We start from the raw sequence: 15454 nt of genomic DNA, 5'->3' as shown, positions 1-15454 counted from the left end.
TTCATCCATACAGATTGTTCATCCATACAGGAACGCAGGGCGGATAAGTTCTAGAGATCACTGGATAGCACCATCCCTACAACCTGTACTGTGTCCTGTGCTGAAACCCCTGACAAGAAGTAGAACTTTTGTCATTTTCTCACCACAAGAAAATAAATAGCAGCCGAATCAAACAAGACTCTGTGAAAGCCAGTCTTGTTGATTACGGTTAACTATGGTAGGTTTTATTCCACGGTCTCTCTCTCTCTCTCTCTCTCTCTCTCTCTCTCTCTCTCTCTCCTTTTTTCCTCCCTCCCTCCCTTCCTCCTTCCCTCCCTTCCTCCCTTCCTCCCTTCTTCCCTTCCCATTACCTTCTGTTTCTTTGAGATAATTCTCACTATGCAACCAGGCTGGCCTCGAACCCACAATCCTCCTCTCTCTGCCTTCTCAGTGCTGGGACTACAGGCACGCACCATGATGGCTAGCTTAATCTTGTTTCTTTAAAAACTTAAAAACCTATCTTTTTTTTTTTTTTTTTTTTGCTTGTTTTTTGCATGCAAGCATTCAGAGAACATCCTTGTCCCTGTGCTGGTAGAGGTGGGGGTAGGGTAGGGTGGGGTACATATGTATGTGAAGGTGTGGGCCAGAGACCAATAATGTCTTGATGATGTTAATGTGTACCTCAGAGCTGAGGTGACACAGGTGCCAAACCCCCAAAGTGGAAAAGACAGTGTTGGGCTGGGTGTAACTGTTGGGGTGAGCCCTAGACTGGCCAAAGCCTGGTCTGTGCTGATGAGAGAGGAGGGCATGTCATGGTATGCTGGGTGAGAATTTCCTGAGAATCTCTCTAGTTTTGGATGGGATGGGAGATGGTCCTGAAGATGGCTGGATGCCTTTAAGGCAGGCAGGCGATGTTAAGCCATTAGGTTTTCTCTTCTTTCATTCCTGTCCATGTACTGCATCCCTCTCTGAAGTTCAGACACCTAAACAGTGGGGGATGAAGAGAAGGGCATGGTGCCAGAGCTCATGATCTTTATGTGTTCTTTCTGCTCTGTGGTCTGGTCTAAGGACTGTTGGCATTAGACCAGGATAGGAAGACCTCCTGATGTAAAACCTAAGACACAACCCCTGTAGAGCTCAGTATTGTCTCAGATATGAACACATCAAATTCTGATACCCTGAGGAGATTCCTGTTACTTTAAAGTGTTTTAATCACAAATGTAATCATTTTCTTTCATTAAAACCTTACATTGTGGTCTTGAGTTTGATTTTTCTAGCAGTATTTACTGCCTATTTTAAAGGGGGAAACTAGAGAGGGCTTGTCTCTACACTGTCCCCAGCTCTGGACAGAAAACAGAAGCCATGGTCTTCTGCCAATTGACAAAAGTAAGCTTACACACAACTCCTGTCTGGATTCCCTCCTGTTCCACCGGAGCTGTGTGTCAGTTATGGAAGCGTCAGCACGTTTCCCACTGGTGATTCAGAGTAACCCAAGTGCTTGGAAGCACGGCGTGGAGTGATTTCTCTCAGTGGTTCAGTGAGGCTGAAGTCCTGGCTACAGAGCACTGTCCAGGAGCAAGGACACAGGGAAACATGCAATTCAGGGACAGCCCAGCTAACACCCAGAAGCCTGTAGACTCTCGCTCTTCATTGATCAAATGCTGATAAGAAGCAGGATCGGAATAAAGCAAGAGAAAGGAAGCCTGGAATTTTATTTCTGCAATATTCTATAAAATCAGGCTCTGTCAAAGTTTTGGAGCTGAAACCACCTTATATTTCTTATGGACAGGAATGATAGTCGCACTGACACTACTCTCTGGACATTTCCGGCAAGGTACCATCAGCAGTTATGTGACTAGGCCCCATGATGAGGTCATATGTGTCTGACACTACTGACATTTGCTTTTACAATGTCAAAAATTCCCCCAATATGTATAATGAATATAATGTAACTAACGTTTTAGAGGCCAAGCGAAACGCTCTCCCTGAGTCTCTGCTCTGCCTCTGCCTCATTCTTTCTCCTATACGTTCAGGTCACTAGGTTCTCGTGACTGAAGTGTCACTCTTGATGAATAATGCGGGGCCATGCTGAAATATTTGTAGCTGAGAGCTGGACCCTCGTCATTGCCACGCATTTTGTCACCGAGGCAGGGTAACCCATGGTAACTAAGCTCGGATCAGTTAAGGGGCAGAGAGCCTCCCCTCTCTACTGCTCTATAAAAGAGACCCAGGAAAGGGACCCTAGCAGCTTCGAGCTCTCAGCGTGGGCGAAGGTGTGGGAAGAAACGCCTAAGATCTCTGCAGCAGAGCACACCAGCTGCGGACACAAGGCCAGCATGTCACTGAACTTCAAACTCCAATGCCACTTCATTCTGATCCTCCTGACAGCTCTAAGGGGAGAGAGCCGCTACCTAGAGGTGAGCCATCCTTTCTTGATCCTTAACACCTTTCCCTTGATTATTCAGCCAGGGACAGCAGAGCAACTTTTGATCCTTTCTCTGCTGCATCCTTTGTCCCTGGTTCACCTAGACGTGCTTTCTCCTTGCCCCCGAGCATCCAAACTGCCTGCCTTTCTCTGGCCTGGGTACCCTAATCTGATGGAAAAAAAATCTAATACTCACTCATAGTCTCTAGACTCAGGAGACATGGACCACCCCTCCCCCGCAGCCCCCATTTGTTTCTGTGAGCTGCAAGAAGGGTGCCCTGCTCCTGCTTCACTTTCTTTCCTTCCCCCTGAACTTTTCCGGACCGATCCACTTTCCTTGCCAGGTGCAAGAAGACGCGGTCTACGACCCTTTCCTGCTCTTCAGCGCCAATCTGAAGCGGGACCTGGCAGACGAGCAGCCGTACCGACGGACTCTGCGTGAGTTGGGGTTGTCCTGCTCCAGTGTGTGGGTGCCCGGGAGGTGGGAGGCTAAAGCTTTGCACCTAGGACACAGGCTTGCAGGATATCTGTCCGGGGGGCAGGCTGGGACCTCTTGGTTGCAACATCCACGAGGCTTCTTCCAAGCCAGGGCAGGCAACCCAGTGCAGCTTAAGCTGGGAGCTCCAGGCTGGAGCGCGCTGTGGAGGCGGGGAATGGGGCGTGCTGGAAGCAGCTTCCCGAGGCAGCTGAGGACCCCGGGCTCCGTGCTCTCTCCCAGGGTGCCTGGACATGCTGAGCCTCCCTGGCCAGTTCACCTTCACCGCTGACCGGCCGCAGCTGCACTGCGCCGTCTTCTTCATTGGCGAACCCGAGGAGTTCATCACCATCCACTATGACCTGGTCTCCATCGACTGCCAGGGTGGGGATTTCCTGAAGGTGAGGGGGTCCTTACTGTTCGCGGCCCCAGCCCACTTGCCCCTAAGTGCGGCCATGTGGGGGACAACTGAACCTATATGTCTCGAGTCTCAGAAGCGCCCTAGGAGAGCCCAGGAGGCTGGATTCCTAGGAAGGGTCTAGTACCAAACGCTGCAGGTCTAGCGCCCCCGACGCTGGTGGTTTAAATTTCCCTTCTGTGCTCTCCCCAACTCCTGGGAACTTCCTAGCACTTGAACTTGCAGTGTGAGACGCTACGATGTAATCCGGGGCACACAGAACATGGCAAAAATAATTAGCAGGAGCTCTCAAATAGGGTTCTCTTGCGATCCGAGATCTGAACCCACCTCGCCATTCCAGGAGCGCCTAGACTCTTCGGCGGGCTGATGGGGTTCTGGAGTAGTGAGGCACTGTTTGGGAGAGGGATGCTGAGAGGAGGTGGAGTTTGAGAGAAACAAAGAATGGAAGGAGAATTCACCCAGCGCCACAGCATCCCACTTCAGTCCCCAGAGTCACACAGGTCAGCGGAGGGAGCGGGGATAGAGGTCTACTGCCCCAAGAAAACAATCACACTTCAGACCTCCAAAACCATTTGGGAACCTGTCAAGCTTGCTAGAAATAATTTGCAACCCGGCTGTCGGCTGTCGCTAATTGCGCTACGATGGACTCATTAAAATGGAGGCCTGTGGTGATTTCTGAGAACGGGGTCAACTGACCTTGACCCTTTGTCCCAGGAAGCAAAGAGGAAGTCTTACGTGGCTTACTAGCCAGCACTGCCTGACTGCAGCATTTAGAAATATTTTAAAAAATAACTTGAGGTGATGATATATACATATATATATAGTGATTAATATTAATATGATTATATATTAATATGAAGAGTGAGCCACTGGCAAAGAAATCTGCTGCTCTGGATTCCCCCCTCCTACATACCCCTCCCCCCATCACTTGGACACAATCACTCGTTTTATCCCAGGTTGGCTGCAAACTCACGATGCTCCCCCTTAGCCTCTGTGGTATTGGGGTTACAATCACCCTCCATCATATCCAGGTCAGGTGTTGTTACTTATTCTTTGAGATTTGTTGTTGTTGCCCACAGTTAACTGATCAGAGGAAAGCAGAAACTGAAGCGAAGTGAAATCCAAGCAGCCCTCCCGTGGAGGTGTTATGAATGTGGAAAAGATAGGATGAAAATCAGTGTTGTTTGTAATTCACTTCCTTTTATCAAACTAGTTGATAAGGTTTAAAAGGGTGTGCTAACTTAGCAGCTTGAAGGCTTATGTAGAAAAGATAGTCCTTGCAACTGCACAGACAAGCAGGCTGGGAGTAGCGGCTGTGTGTTCCTCATAATGGAAGGCTTGTTGCTTGGTAACTCCCGCCTCTTTACAACAGATTCTGATTTTAGAAGCTGCTGAAAGTGACTAGGTATGTCTGTCCAATTGTTGTTGTTGCTATTATCATTATTATCATTTGTAGGTATTTGATGGTTGGATCCTTAAGGGGGAGAAATTCCCAAGTTCTCAGGATCACCCTCTGCCCACCATGAAGAGGTACACAGATTTCTGTGAGAGTGGTCTAACCAGAAAGAGCATCACATCTTCCCAGAATGTGGCCATGGTCTTCTTCCGGGTCCATGAACCAGGAAATGGATTCACAATAACCATAAAGACAGACCCCAACCTCTTCCGTAAGTAAACAAGCAACAGACAGGACTCAGGGCGGGAGGCGGCCACTTCTGCTTTGTAAAGATTGTATTACCTCACAGACTTAAGCCACGGAATGGCATGGGTTTTTTATTCCTTGATACGAAAATTAAACCACAGTTTTTAGTTGTATTTCCCAGGCTAGGTAATATTCTAACATATGGCACATACACTTCTATTTTTCCTCCAAGTCTTGCTCTGCCCTCCCAAGGCATTACAATGGGTTCAGTAACCAACTTTAATCTCCCAAGCCATCCTGCAGATGTGGGATAAGCTTGAAGAATCATTTGGTGCCAGAGCTTTGTAAACAAAGTCTGAAGACTGTGCTTCTGAGACAGGTGGGCAGATGTCATGCCCTAAGGAGGGAGTGAACCAGTGCCCCTGTGTCACCTCCTTCCATGTTATCTTCTACTACAAAACCACCACCATATCTCGGTTAATTTCTGTTAGAGAGATACACAGATTAGGCTATAAAACTATACAACCAACCTGAAAGAGTGTGATTTTGAGCAAAATGAGTTCATACATTGGTTTATTTCCTCATTAAGGGAAAAAGCTGAGAACTAGGGATGTAGTGGTAAACCATTTGTTTAAGGATGCTTGAAGCAAAAGTTGGGTTCAAACTTTAGCACTAGGGAGGAAAGAAGAGAGGGAGAGGGAGACAAGAAGGAGAGGGAGAAAGGGGAGGGGGAAGAGGAAAGGGAGGGAGAGGAAGAGAAATTCTGCCCTGAAAAGCTGAGGCTATCTGAGAAGCAGAATGTTGAGAGTTCATTTCTCCTGGAATTTGCTTGGTAAAAAATCAGAAGATGTCTTTTAAAGCTGCCAAGGAATTTCACTTATTCTGAAATTAAGAGTAATTAAAAATACAAGGAGATAAGTTGTCAGAAATCCCATACCTCTGTTTCATAGATAGAAGAATAACTCTGTTGTAAGTTTGGACTTGAGATAAAAGAAAAAAAATTCAGAAAAATCTTAAGACTTTCACGATTTAAAAATTTAAGCTGGGCATGGTGGCCTACACCTTTAATCACAGCACTCGAGGGCAAAGGCAGGCAAATCTCTGAGTTTGAGGTCAGCCTGGTCTACAGAGCAAGTTCCAGGACTACCCAGAGAAATTCTGTCTCAAAGCAACAACAATAATAAATAATATAAAATATAAAATATAAAAAAGATCATTTAGCCGGGCAGTGGTGGCGCACACCTTTAATCCCAGCACTTGGGAGGCAGAGGCAGGTGGATTTCTGAGTTCGAGGCCAGCCTGGTCTACAGAGTGAGTTCCAGGACAGCCAGGACTACACAGAGAAACCCTGTCTCGAAAAACCAAAAAACCAAAAAACCAAAATAAAACAAAACAAAAAAGATCATTTAATCAACTTTATATTATTCTATACCCAGCAAATATGTATTAGGTACAAAAGTGTTGTCTATTTTATTTTTGCCTTCTTCTGTCAGTATCATGAAATCTTTAGAATAAAATTAGACTTGATTTTATTGTTTAACAAATAACACCATGGCTCCAAATTCTATGGGTGAGTTTCTGGCTTCACGGTTGAGTCTTGATCTCCTGGTTTAGATCTAGAATCAACTCAACAGAGGTGCTCCTGGTACCCCCCAGGTGTGTTGTCTGACTGGCAAAGACTCCCTACCTTAGGATCCTTATAAACAGACAAAGGTGAGACGCCCCCTTGTGGCTGGTGCTTCCCAACACTGATGAGTTCAATTCCCAGGCTCCTTCCTCTCCCCAGATTGTCATGGTGATATACACCCTCTTCCTGGGCGCAACTCCTAACTAGAGCGGCCCAGCCCCTGGATGTTGGTAATCTACAAATATGTTTAGCACCAATCAAAGCTACCCCGGGGCACTTGTGGCCAGTGGGCCCCAGATAGGCCATACCTACCAGACCATGAACTGAAATCTAGAACAAAGGTATAATAAATTTATACAAAAAAACCTGGCACTCTAAATAATGTATTTGTATCTTTTTCCCCCCTCCTAAAGCTTGCAATGTCATCTCTCAGACTCCGAGCGGAAGGTTTACTTTGGTGGTTCCATACCAGCAGCAAAACTGCAGCTTCTCCATCATTTATCCAGTGGCAATCAAAGTCTCCGATCTCAGCCTCGGACACCCGCACGGCCTTCAGCTAAAGGTCAGTAGCTCGCTTGCTCCTTGGCCATTTGGTAAGGTCACTGGTTTCTTGTTGTTGTTTTGTTTTTTTCTTGTTTTTGTTTGTTTGTTTGTTTGTTTGTTCTTTATCTGTGACAAAGCACCCATCCTGTCGGGAAGCCCGAGCCATGTGGCCCCTGGCTTTTACGTCTCCTGCACGCTGCCCTGGCTTCCTCTCTGTCTATTTCAGTCGCGCTGCCGGCAAACACTCAGGTGCCCGTTCTGACTGCTCCAGGATTTCTCTTGTGACATAGGAAATGCTTTCAGTTGGTAAAGCTGCAGCATGTAATTACAGTCGAACACTCTTGTACTTTCCTCTTTTACAAAAATCCTCTCCTAGCTGACGCTTCTCTGAGTCACGGGCGCAGCTGCTCTCCTGATTATTGGAATTTTCTTTTGATATGAAGGAAGCCACTCTCATTGACAGCACTCGGCTATGAAAGAATGCTGATGGTGGCATAAAATGGGAAATTGGATTTTTATATTGCAAAGAGTGGTGAAGTTTTGAAGAGCGTGTTGTATGACATCTTGCCTAACACACACACACACATTAGTGTATATATATATGTAATATATACTAAATATATATTTTATATATTAAATATAAATGTATATATTTATATATAAATATATAAATATATATATTTATATGTATATATTAACTGTGAAATTCTTACCAACTTGCTTTCATATCAGCTTCCATGTGTGCCTTACCATAAATGCTAGTTTCACTGCATCCCTTTGCACAGACAGCGGATGCTCCATGCGTCACACTCATTTTCTTTTCCTTGTTCATAGGCCTAAGTTAAGATAACACATGCATTTGGTGGTGTCAGAGGCAGCCAGTATTCCCAAACATACAGATCTTCGTGAAAAGTAAATAAGGAACAGGTCCAAGAAAAAGAAGTGGTGCCTAACTTCCTCTCGCCCCCACACCCACAAGTCCCTGCCCCTTCTTTGTTATTCTTGAACTTTGACTGAGGATCGATCCTTTGATAAGAATGTCTGAGTGCTTTGGATCCAACCTGATAGTGTTTGTAAGCCATGCTGTTCCTGAATGATCTAGAATCTGGTGGGAGACATGGTAACGTATTAGGAGATCTGTGCTTTCAGTATTGAAGCCCTAAGGATAATTTTAGTATTCCCCTTAATTTTTTTGTGTGCCTACTGTGTTCTAGGCATCTATTCCTTTAAAAACCTCCTTTTTGAGGCCTGGGTATTGAAAGCTGAACATGGTAATTGTAATTTATACTTGTAACCCTAAGCACAGGGAGACTGAGATAGGAGAACGTCTTGTGACAGGCTAACAGCATGATCTCTTTACGAGTACTACCAAGTAGTAGTAGTGGTGGTAGTCGTAGTAATAGTAATAACATAATAAAATAATAATAATAATAATAATAATAATAATAATAATATCCTCTGTGCAGGGACTATTCTAGATTCTAGAAATAAGCAATGAACAAGGCAGATCCTGCTCACAGGCAGCCTATTTTGTAGTGAAAATTATCATGAATTTCAAATCAAATCTGTACAGAAAATGCAGCAGAGTGGTTTGATAGACAGGACCTGGAAAGTGGGTAGACAGAGCTGTCTGAGACAGTGTCGTCTGCAAAGGAAACTTACATCAGAAGGAGCAGCAGTCACAGGAGGCAGGAGGAGCAAGCAGAACAGTGCTGCCCAGGCAGAAATGGGCTTACTGGACCCTAGACACAGGAAGCAGTGAGCTAGAGAGGCAGATTGGTAGAGCCACGTGTGCTATCTACCTGGAGAAGGTTGTGTGCAGCAGGAGTGGTGGGAGAGCCTTGGGATCAGCTGGGAAAACACCTGATGTGTGTTGTCCTGCAAGGTCATTCTGGCCTCCACTGATGGGTGGGCTGGGGACACGAGATGCCTCACATTCCCTGTGAGATGGCTCTGTGGTTGTTGCTAGTGAACCACTGGAGACCATCCCATTAGCACTTCAGAATTCATGTGTTTTGGGAGATGAGACTTTGAGCGTTCATAATGAACAGTGGGGAGTTGGCTTAACGCCAAGAGAGGGTAGGAACTTAAGGCTTCAACAAAAACATGTAGGAACTGCTGCTGAGGCCCAGAACCCCAGACAGGTCCCCATGCAGCTCACTTTCTGCCACTGTTTATAAGAACACCTGAGAGGATTCCAAAGAGGAGAGAGATGTCATCACTCACCAAGTGGAAACTTCCGTCTATTATCTACTCATGGGAAAGGCAATTATGTTCTTCTATTTCTAAATAGCTTGTTTGAATGTCTGTTCACAAACTTGTGCACAGTGGGCCTAATTAAATCTTTATTTCATCATGTAATGAAATTACATTTGAAGTACCTAAGCATACGGTCGTCCTCACAGTAGGCTCTTTAAATGTAAGCAGCCCCTGTTGTCTCCATTCCTTAGCCAAATATGTTCCGTTATACGATGTCTCAATTTTACTTCCCGCCACATCGGAGGGTTCTTCTCAATGTCTGACAGGTGTGCACCTGTGTAGATGGGTGTTTAAAGTCCTCAGTCTAAGATTTTGTCTCCTTTGTGTCGGAGTTTGTCTGGTTAACTTCAGACTACCAGCCACACACCACTAGATCTCTTCACGAGTACTCAGCAGTGAATAACAGGCAAACCTAGCTACTGAGATGATGGGAGAGCGTAGAGAGTGAAAATGTGGGAAATGCTTACAAACGTTATTAAGAATTTAACACACATGTGCAGCTCATTCCTATAATCCCAGCCCTTGTGGGGAACTGACGTGAAATCAGGACTAACCTGGGCACGTGAAGCAGGAGCCAAGCGCGACATTCGGGACTGCGGATGCATACTTTCTCTGTGTTGAGCAGGTCACAGAAATCCCTGTGGCTGAGAGCTGTGGGAGGATGCGGGGAAGCAGGAAATGATGGTTTCAGAGGCTCAGAATGAATTCTTTTGAGTGCCATGAAAAGAATTTGTTTTCATTGAAAGGAAAGAGTAAATGGTAAGTTTGGCTAACTTGAGCCCCAAATCACAGTTCTAGTCTTTTTTTTTTTTTTTTTACTATACCCATGAGTAGTCTAAATCCTTATTTGTGGAAGACACGTTCCAAGAACAGAAATATCCCTCTATTAGCAAGAGGAAAAGATGTAAGCTGAGGGAGAACACAGGACTTTAATAAACAAATTATAATGTAATTATAAAATGCAGGTGCCCGGGCTTTCTTTCCTCTGACTGCATGCATTACAAGATCCCAGTCACTTGGTGTGTGTCCAAGGACTCTCAGGTTCTGTATCTACACATCTTAAAGAGCTTACAAATTCCTGGTTCATTTTTCCAGTCATTGGATTTAGCTTTTGCACGTACACATACATTAAACAATGACGTATCAACTGACAAAGGAAAACTGACCCTGGGAGAGCCTTTTCCCCTCCACCTTAAACAATTTCTGGAGTCTCTGATGTTTGATTCAAGCACAGTTACAGGCTGAAGGCTGACAGAGTGTGTTCACGGATCCATCCTGGCTCAGGTAGACCTGTGATAGGTTTATCTGCATCTTGCTCTTTTTTTTTTTTTTTTTTTTTTTGCTGCTGTCTTCTCTTAGAAACCTGCGGCTGGCTGTGGCGGAACTGGTGACTTTGTGGAGCTGCTGGGAGGAACTGGATTGGACCCCTCCAGGATGATGCCCTTAGCAGACCTGTGCTACCCCTTTCATGGCCCTGGTGAGACAGATCTTTAGCTGTCAATTATGTGACTGTCAGGGTTCTCTCCTTAAATACAACATGCTAACTTTTCATATACAAGAGGGTAAACTCTACAAAAATATTTGTTTTTTTTATGTTGAGCCAATGTGAGAATTTTATTTTAGAACCCATGTGTAGTATCAGAACCTATTACCTAAGCATCAGGCACCAGGAGAGACACCTATGGAACAGCTAGAATGTGTATTTAAGGAAAACTGTGGAAAAGACAAGGTTTCTCCACTTCAGGGAGGACGTCTGCTTTTACACTCTGGAAACTAACTTGTTTGTTGACTGACAGTTCAAATGGTAAAAGTATCAGTGGTTGGTAACAATATAATAATGAAACAATTAAATAACTTTACTACCTGTATATGATACATACACGAGGATGGATTATTTATAGCCACATATACAACAAACCAGTAAGATTTTTAGAATATCTCTGAGCTTTTGAGTCTCCCCAACTTCTACAGGTTTGCTAGCTTCTCAAGGGCCATTGCAACCCAGAGGCAAATTCTGAAACCCTCATCATTAATAAAAAGATGCTTTAAGATGCAGATGCCAAATGGGGCCAGCTCTGCGTTGCCAGGGACCAAAGAGGATGCTCATGTACTCAAGCTAAGGTGTATGAGGATGGCGTCTGGACTACTGACCTCATGCCCAGACTAATAACAACTGTTATGTGTGGTGGGGGAAGTTTCCACAGAACGACTCTGTAAGGCCATCCTCACACCTGTACTTCAGGTGTCGGGAATTATTGGCAATCTGGAAAGAGTCAAATTAAAAGCAAAGGTCGAGAACACCAATGCCAAACTGCACAGACCATTCCCACCAGAGCCCTCCTCTCCCGCCCCAAGTAGGCAATAAAGTTGCAAAGCAAACCGACATTTTGGTCAGTTATGTCCTGATGTTACAATAAGCTCTGCTCCCCAGTATTTTCTCCCTGTCCTAATGCTAAGCCCTCAGTAAACAAAAGAGCTCTGAAAGAGAATTCATGTACACAGGTAGAAGGGAAGGCCTGCTGTGACCTGCTCTCTGCTCAGAAACGTCTCCATGAGACCAGACTAAGGCGAGCCTTTTACAGATGTCCAAATGTTGCTGAAGTTGAGGAGGGTTTTGTTTGTTTGTTTGTTTGTTTTGTTTTTGTTTTTCGAGACAGTGTCTCACTACACAGCCCAGGCTGGCCTTGAATTCTTGATCTTCCCGCCTCAGCCCCTAGAGTGCTGGAATCACAGGTGCACACCACTGTGCCCAGAAGGGGCTGCTATGCTCTCTGGCCTCTACTCTGATGTAAGCGGTCACTGCATGTAGCTGTGCTGGTCTTCTGAAGTCACCTTCTGAGGCGCTGTGTGGGTTCAGCTGTAGAGGGAAACGGCCTTTAGGGACATGCATGTGGGTGTAGGAACGGATATGATTGAAGAATGCTTGTGACTTCAAATTACATAGTCGAAGATGTCTTATTTCTGCTTGCATTACAGGACTTAGGTTAGGTGAGAGCATCCTAGGAACCTAGGCCAAACAAACAAACAAAAAACTAAAATCCAAGAACCTCCCTGCTTTGTCTAAATTTTGAGCATAATTGAAACCAATGTTAAGCGGTTTAAAGCTTGGATCTTATCACGTTTGGCTTAGTTTTGGATTGTTTAGGTTTCTTTCTTGCTTTAATTTTCTTTTCTTATTCATTAACCTGTGTGGTGCTAGGTGCTATACCCAGGGCCTCACACACATGCTAAGTGCCTTATGCTGGGATTCACAGTTGGCAAATGTAGCCTTTCCCTTCTTTCCTTTTTCCTGCTTGCAAGTACTCTAAATTTAATCCGAAACCATCAAACTATTAGAGACCCTGCCCCTTAAACTGAACTTTGTTAGAAATGATGTCAAAACAAATTGCATGCACATTAATTAAAGGAAATTAGATATACTGTGTAGATTAATGTTCAGAGTAAAAAACGACCTTCCAAATTATCCAAAGAAGAGATAATCTTGGCTTTCCAGGCAGAAATTAATCTAGGTTTTGTCATATTTGTATTTTTAAAAAAATATCAGGGTTGAAACCTATCATTCTTTCGAACAGACTTTCACCCTAATGACATTACTGTGCTGTTGTGCTTCATGTGCACCCAGGGGTGTGTCTGGGGGGGACACCTGTGACACAGGGTCAGTGGTGGCCTGTCTCAGAGTTGATACAAAATGTGAGGCGGGAGACAGAGAAAATTAAAACAGGAGAGAGAATATTATAGGATAGCTAACGTGCACATCAGGAATCGACTGTGGCAAGGGAAAGAAGCAGGAGGTAATTTTTAATAAAAGCCATGTGGCTTCCAGTGTCTGCTCAGGCACACCTGCCAGGAGAAGCGACGAACAAGTGTAAGATGCCTGTACAGATAATGACAATACTGGATGTCAGCCAAGTGACAGTGTTCAAAATTATCCCGTACCAGGACAGTTTTGAAAGGTGTTGGTGAGCAAGAGAACAGTGTTTCTCAGCCTCTGGGCCAAGGCCCCTTTGAGGGTTGCATGGCCCTTTCCCAAGGGTTGTATATATCAGATATTTACATTACAACTTATACCAGCAGCAAAGTTACAGTTATGATGTAGCAACAAAGTAATTTTATGGTTGGGGGGTGTCACACAACGTTAACTGTATTAAAGGGTCACAGCATCAGGAAGGCTGAGAACCAGTGCCATAAAACAAAAAGTGACCTACTCAGTGTGTACCACTCTGCCCAAATGTGTTTTCACTTACGTATAAAATGTAGTCATTATCTAGACTAAGGATAAATGGGGTTGTCTGGGCCACACAAACACCCAATGGTGTAGACCCTCCTCTCAGGACTAACTGCCACTTGTAACCCCATCCTCTGTCCTCACCATGAACTGTCCCTGGAACTCTCCAACCTTCCCCTACAGGTCAGTGTTACATCCCAGAAGGGCCAGCATGGAGCAGAGTCTACTAGTCACCATAGTCTCCTTTGCTACCTGAGAATAGCAGGCAGAACAAGACAAAGCCCAAAGAGATATCATGCCTCTTTCTAGCCAGCTTTCTTTATCCTACAGTGTCCTGTACGTGCAGAGAAAGGCTGGATCCAGTTCACGATTCTACAACTAATTCTATAGTTTTAAAACAAGTTGTTTTGACTGAAAGCAAGATGCCATACACCCCTGGCCTCCCACCTTCTCTGTGTTTAACTTAGGTAGTGAGAGTGCTGGTTGGACTGATTGTTCTCTAACCTGCTGAAAAATGTTTATTCCCCTCCCCCAATTCCAGCCCAGATGAAAATTAGCTGCGACAACGCTGTGGTGCGTATGGTCTCCAGTGGGAAACACATTAACCGTGTGACATTTGAATATCGTCAGCTGGAACCATTGGAGCTAGAAACCTCGACCGGAAACAGCATCCCAGAATACTGTTTGTCTAGTCTTTGAATGATCGGCTTCAGCGATTGACACGCTTGTTAGCCCAGTGAGTTCTCCACACTTATTGTATATGATCTTGGTGGGCAGCAAGTGTTTAAAAGCCTTCCAGTCAGCATTCCAGGCCTTGAACACGTGCACACATAAGTTCCAATTTTGCTTCCTTTTGTTATAATGTATCAACGAACAGAAGGTAGACAGCAGGTTGTTGTTGGACATGCTCGGCCATTTTGGTGTGCTGCAAAGGTGAAGTGGTGGAACAAGGGTCCAGCAAGTGAGGGAAAGAGCTGTGTCACAAGGGATGATGCTCCAAAGAGAAACCAATGGCAGCACTCACAGTTTCGTGACAGATTTTAAAAAAAAAAAGTCAAAGTCTTGAGTATACCAAAGGAATTGTATGTTATTACTTCACACTTCTAGTTGCAAATTGTACCTATGTGTTGTTAATTGGTAGTACTTGTTTTTTAAACAGCACTTTGTAGCATGGGAACAAGACCCTCTTTCCGTTCATAAATCCAGATGTAAATAAATGTATTCAGAATCTTGGCATCTTGGCTGTCTGCTGTATTGGCTTTCCTGGGTGGTCCCTGCCTTCATCACCTCCCCACAAAACTGTTTCCATGTGGGGCAGACCCAAGCTATGGACTGAACTGTTTTGGATTCCTTGAAGATGCTAGAACTCTGGAGTGTCTGGAGTAGTTGACAGACTTATGCAGAGTAGAGGGAGACTTCAGGGTGAATTCTGACCATCCCTGGCCAGGAAACGGGGAGCAGATGTGTGTTTCCACAATCCACCGAGGAAACTCAGAGTGTATGTCTTTACCACAGAGGGTCTTCCCAACAGCTCTTGGAGACATAATTTGTAGAAATCTGAGTACTTTGCTTTAGAGCCTGTGTTGGGGGTTGGGAGTGGGGGGCTGGTGAGATGGCTCGGTTTGAAAAGTAATTTGCCACCAAGTCTGACGGATGAGTTTGATCCCTGGGACTCACATGGTGGAACCAACTCCTAAAAGTTGTCCTGTAACCTACACACACAGAGAGACACACACACTCAGATACACACACACACACACACACACACACAGAGACAGACAGACAGACAGACAAAGAGGAAGGAAGAGAGGGAGGGAAGAAGGGAAGGAGGGAAGAAGGAAGAGAAGGAGAAAGAGACAGA

At 44.9% G+C, this 15454-nt stretch overlaps 1 protein-coding gene across 1 annotated transcript; it reads left to right on the top strand.

Moving 5' to 3' along the window:
• Positions 1 to 2037: 2037 nt before the first annotated feature.
• Positions 2038 to 14827, top strand: LOC117702134 (corticotropin-releasing factor-binding protein). The gene is made up of 7 exons (XM_034493436.2): positions 2038 to 2396; positions 2749 to 2842; positions 3123 to 3280; positions 4754 to 4964; positions 6980 to 7128; positions 10728 to 10845; positions 14135 to 14827. The coding sequence occupies exons 1-7, from the start codon at positions 2139 to 2141 to the stop codon at positions 14290 to 14292; spliced, it is 1146 nt and encodes a 381-aa protein (XP_034349327.1). The 5' UTR covers positions 2038 to 2138; the 3' UTR covers positions 14293 to 14827.
• The last annotated feature ends 627 nt before the right edge of the window (positions 14828 to 15454 follow it).

The sequence above is a fragment of the Arvicanthis niloticus genome, unplaced genomic scaffold (assembly GCF_011762505.2).
Source record: "Arvicanthis niloticus isolate mArvNil1 unplaced genomic scaffold, mArvNil1.pat.X pat_scaffold_498_arrow_ctg1, whole genome shotgun sequence".
Classification (NCBI taxonomy): domain Eukaryota; kingdom Metazoa; phylum Chordata; class Mammalia; order Rodentia; family Muridae; genus Arvicanthis; species Arvicanthis niloticus.
Note: the sequence above shows the minus strand (reverse complement) of the source record. Positions and strands in the feature narration are given on the sequence as shown.

What these genes read in the sequence shown, in the direction of transcription:
- LOC117702134 (XM_034493436.2), top strand. Translation starts at nt 2,139, where the DNA reads ATGGTAACTAAGCTCGGATCAGTTAAGGGGCAGAGAGCCTCCCCTCTC. An exon ending in GACAGACCCCAACCTCTTCC is followed by an intron (nt 4,965 to 6,979) that starts GTAAGTAAACAA and finishes CCCCTCCTAAAG; the next exon opens with CTTGCAATGTCATCTCTCAG. An exon ending in CGCACGGCCTTCAGCTAAAG is followed by an intron (nt 7,129 to 10,727) that starts GTCAGTAGCTCG and finishes GTCTTCTCTTAG; the next exon opens with AAACCTGCGGCTGGCTGTGG.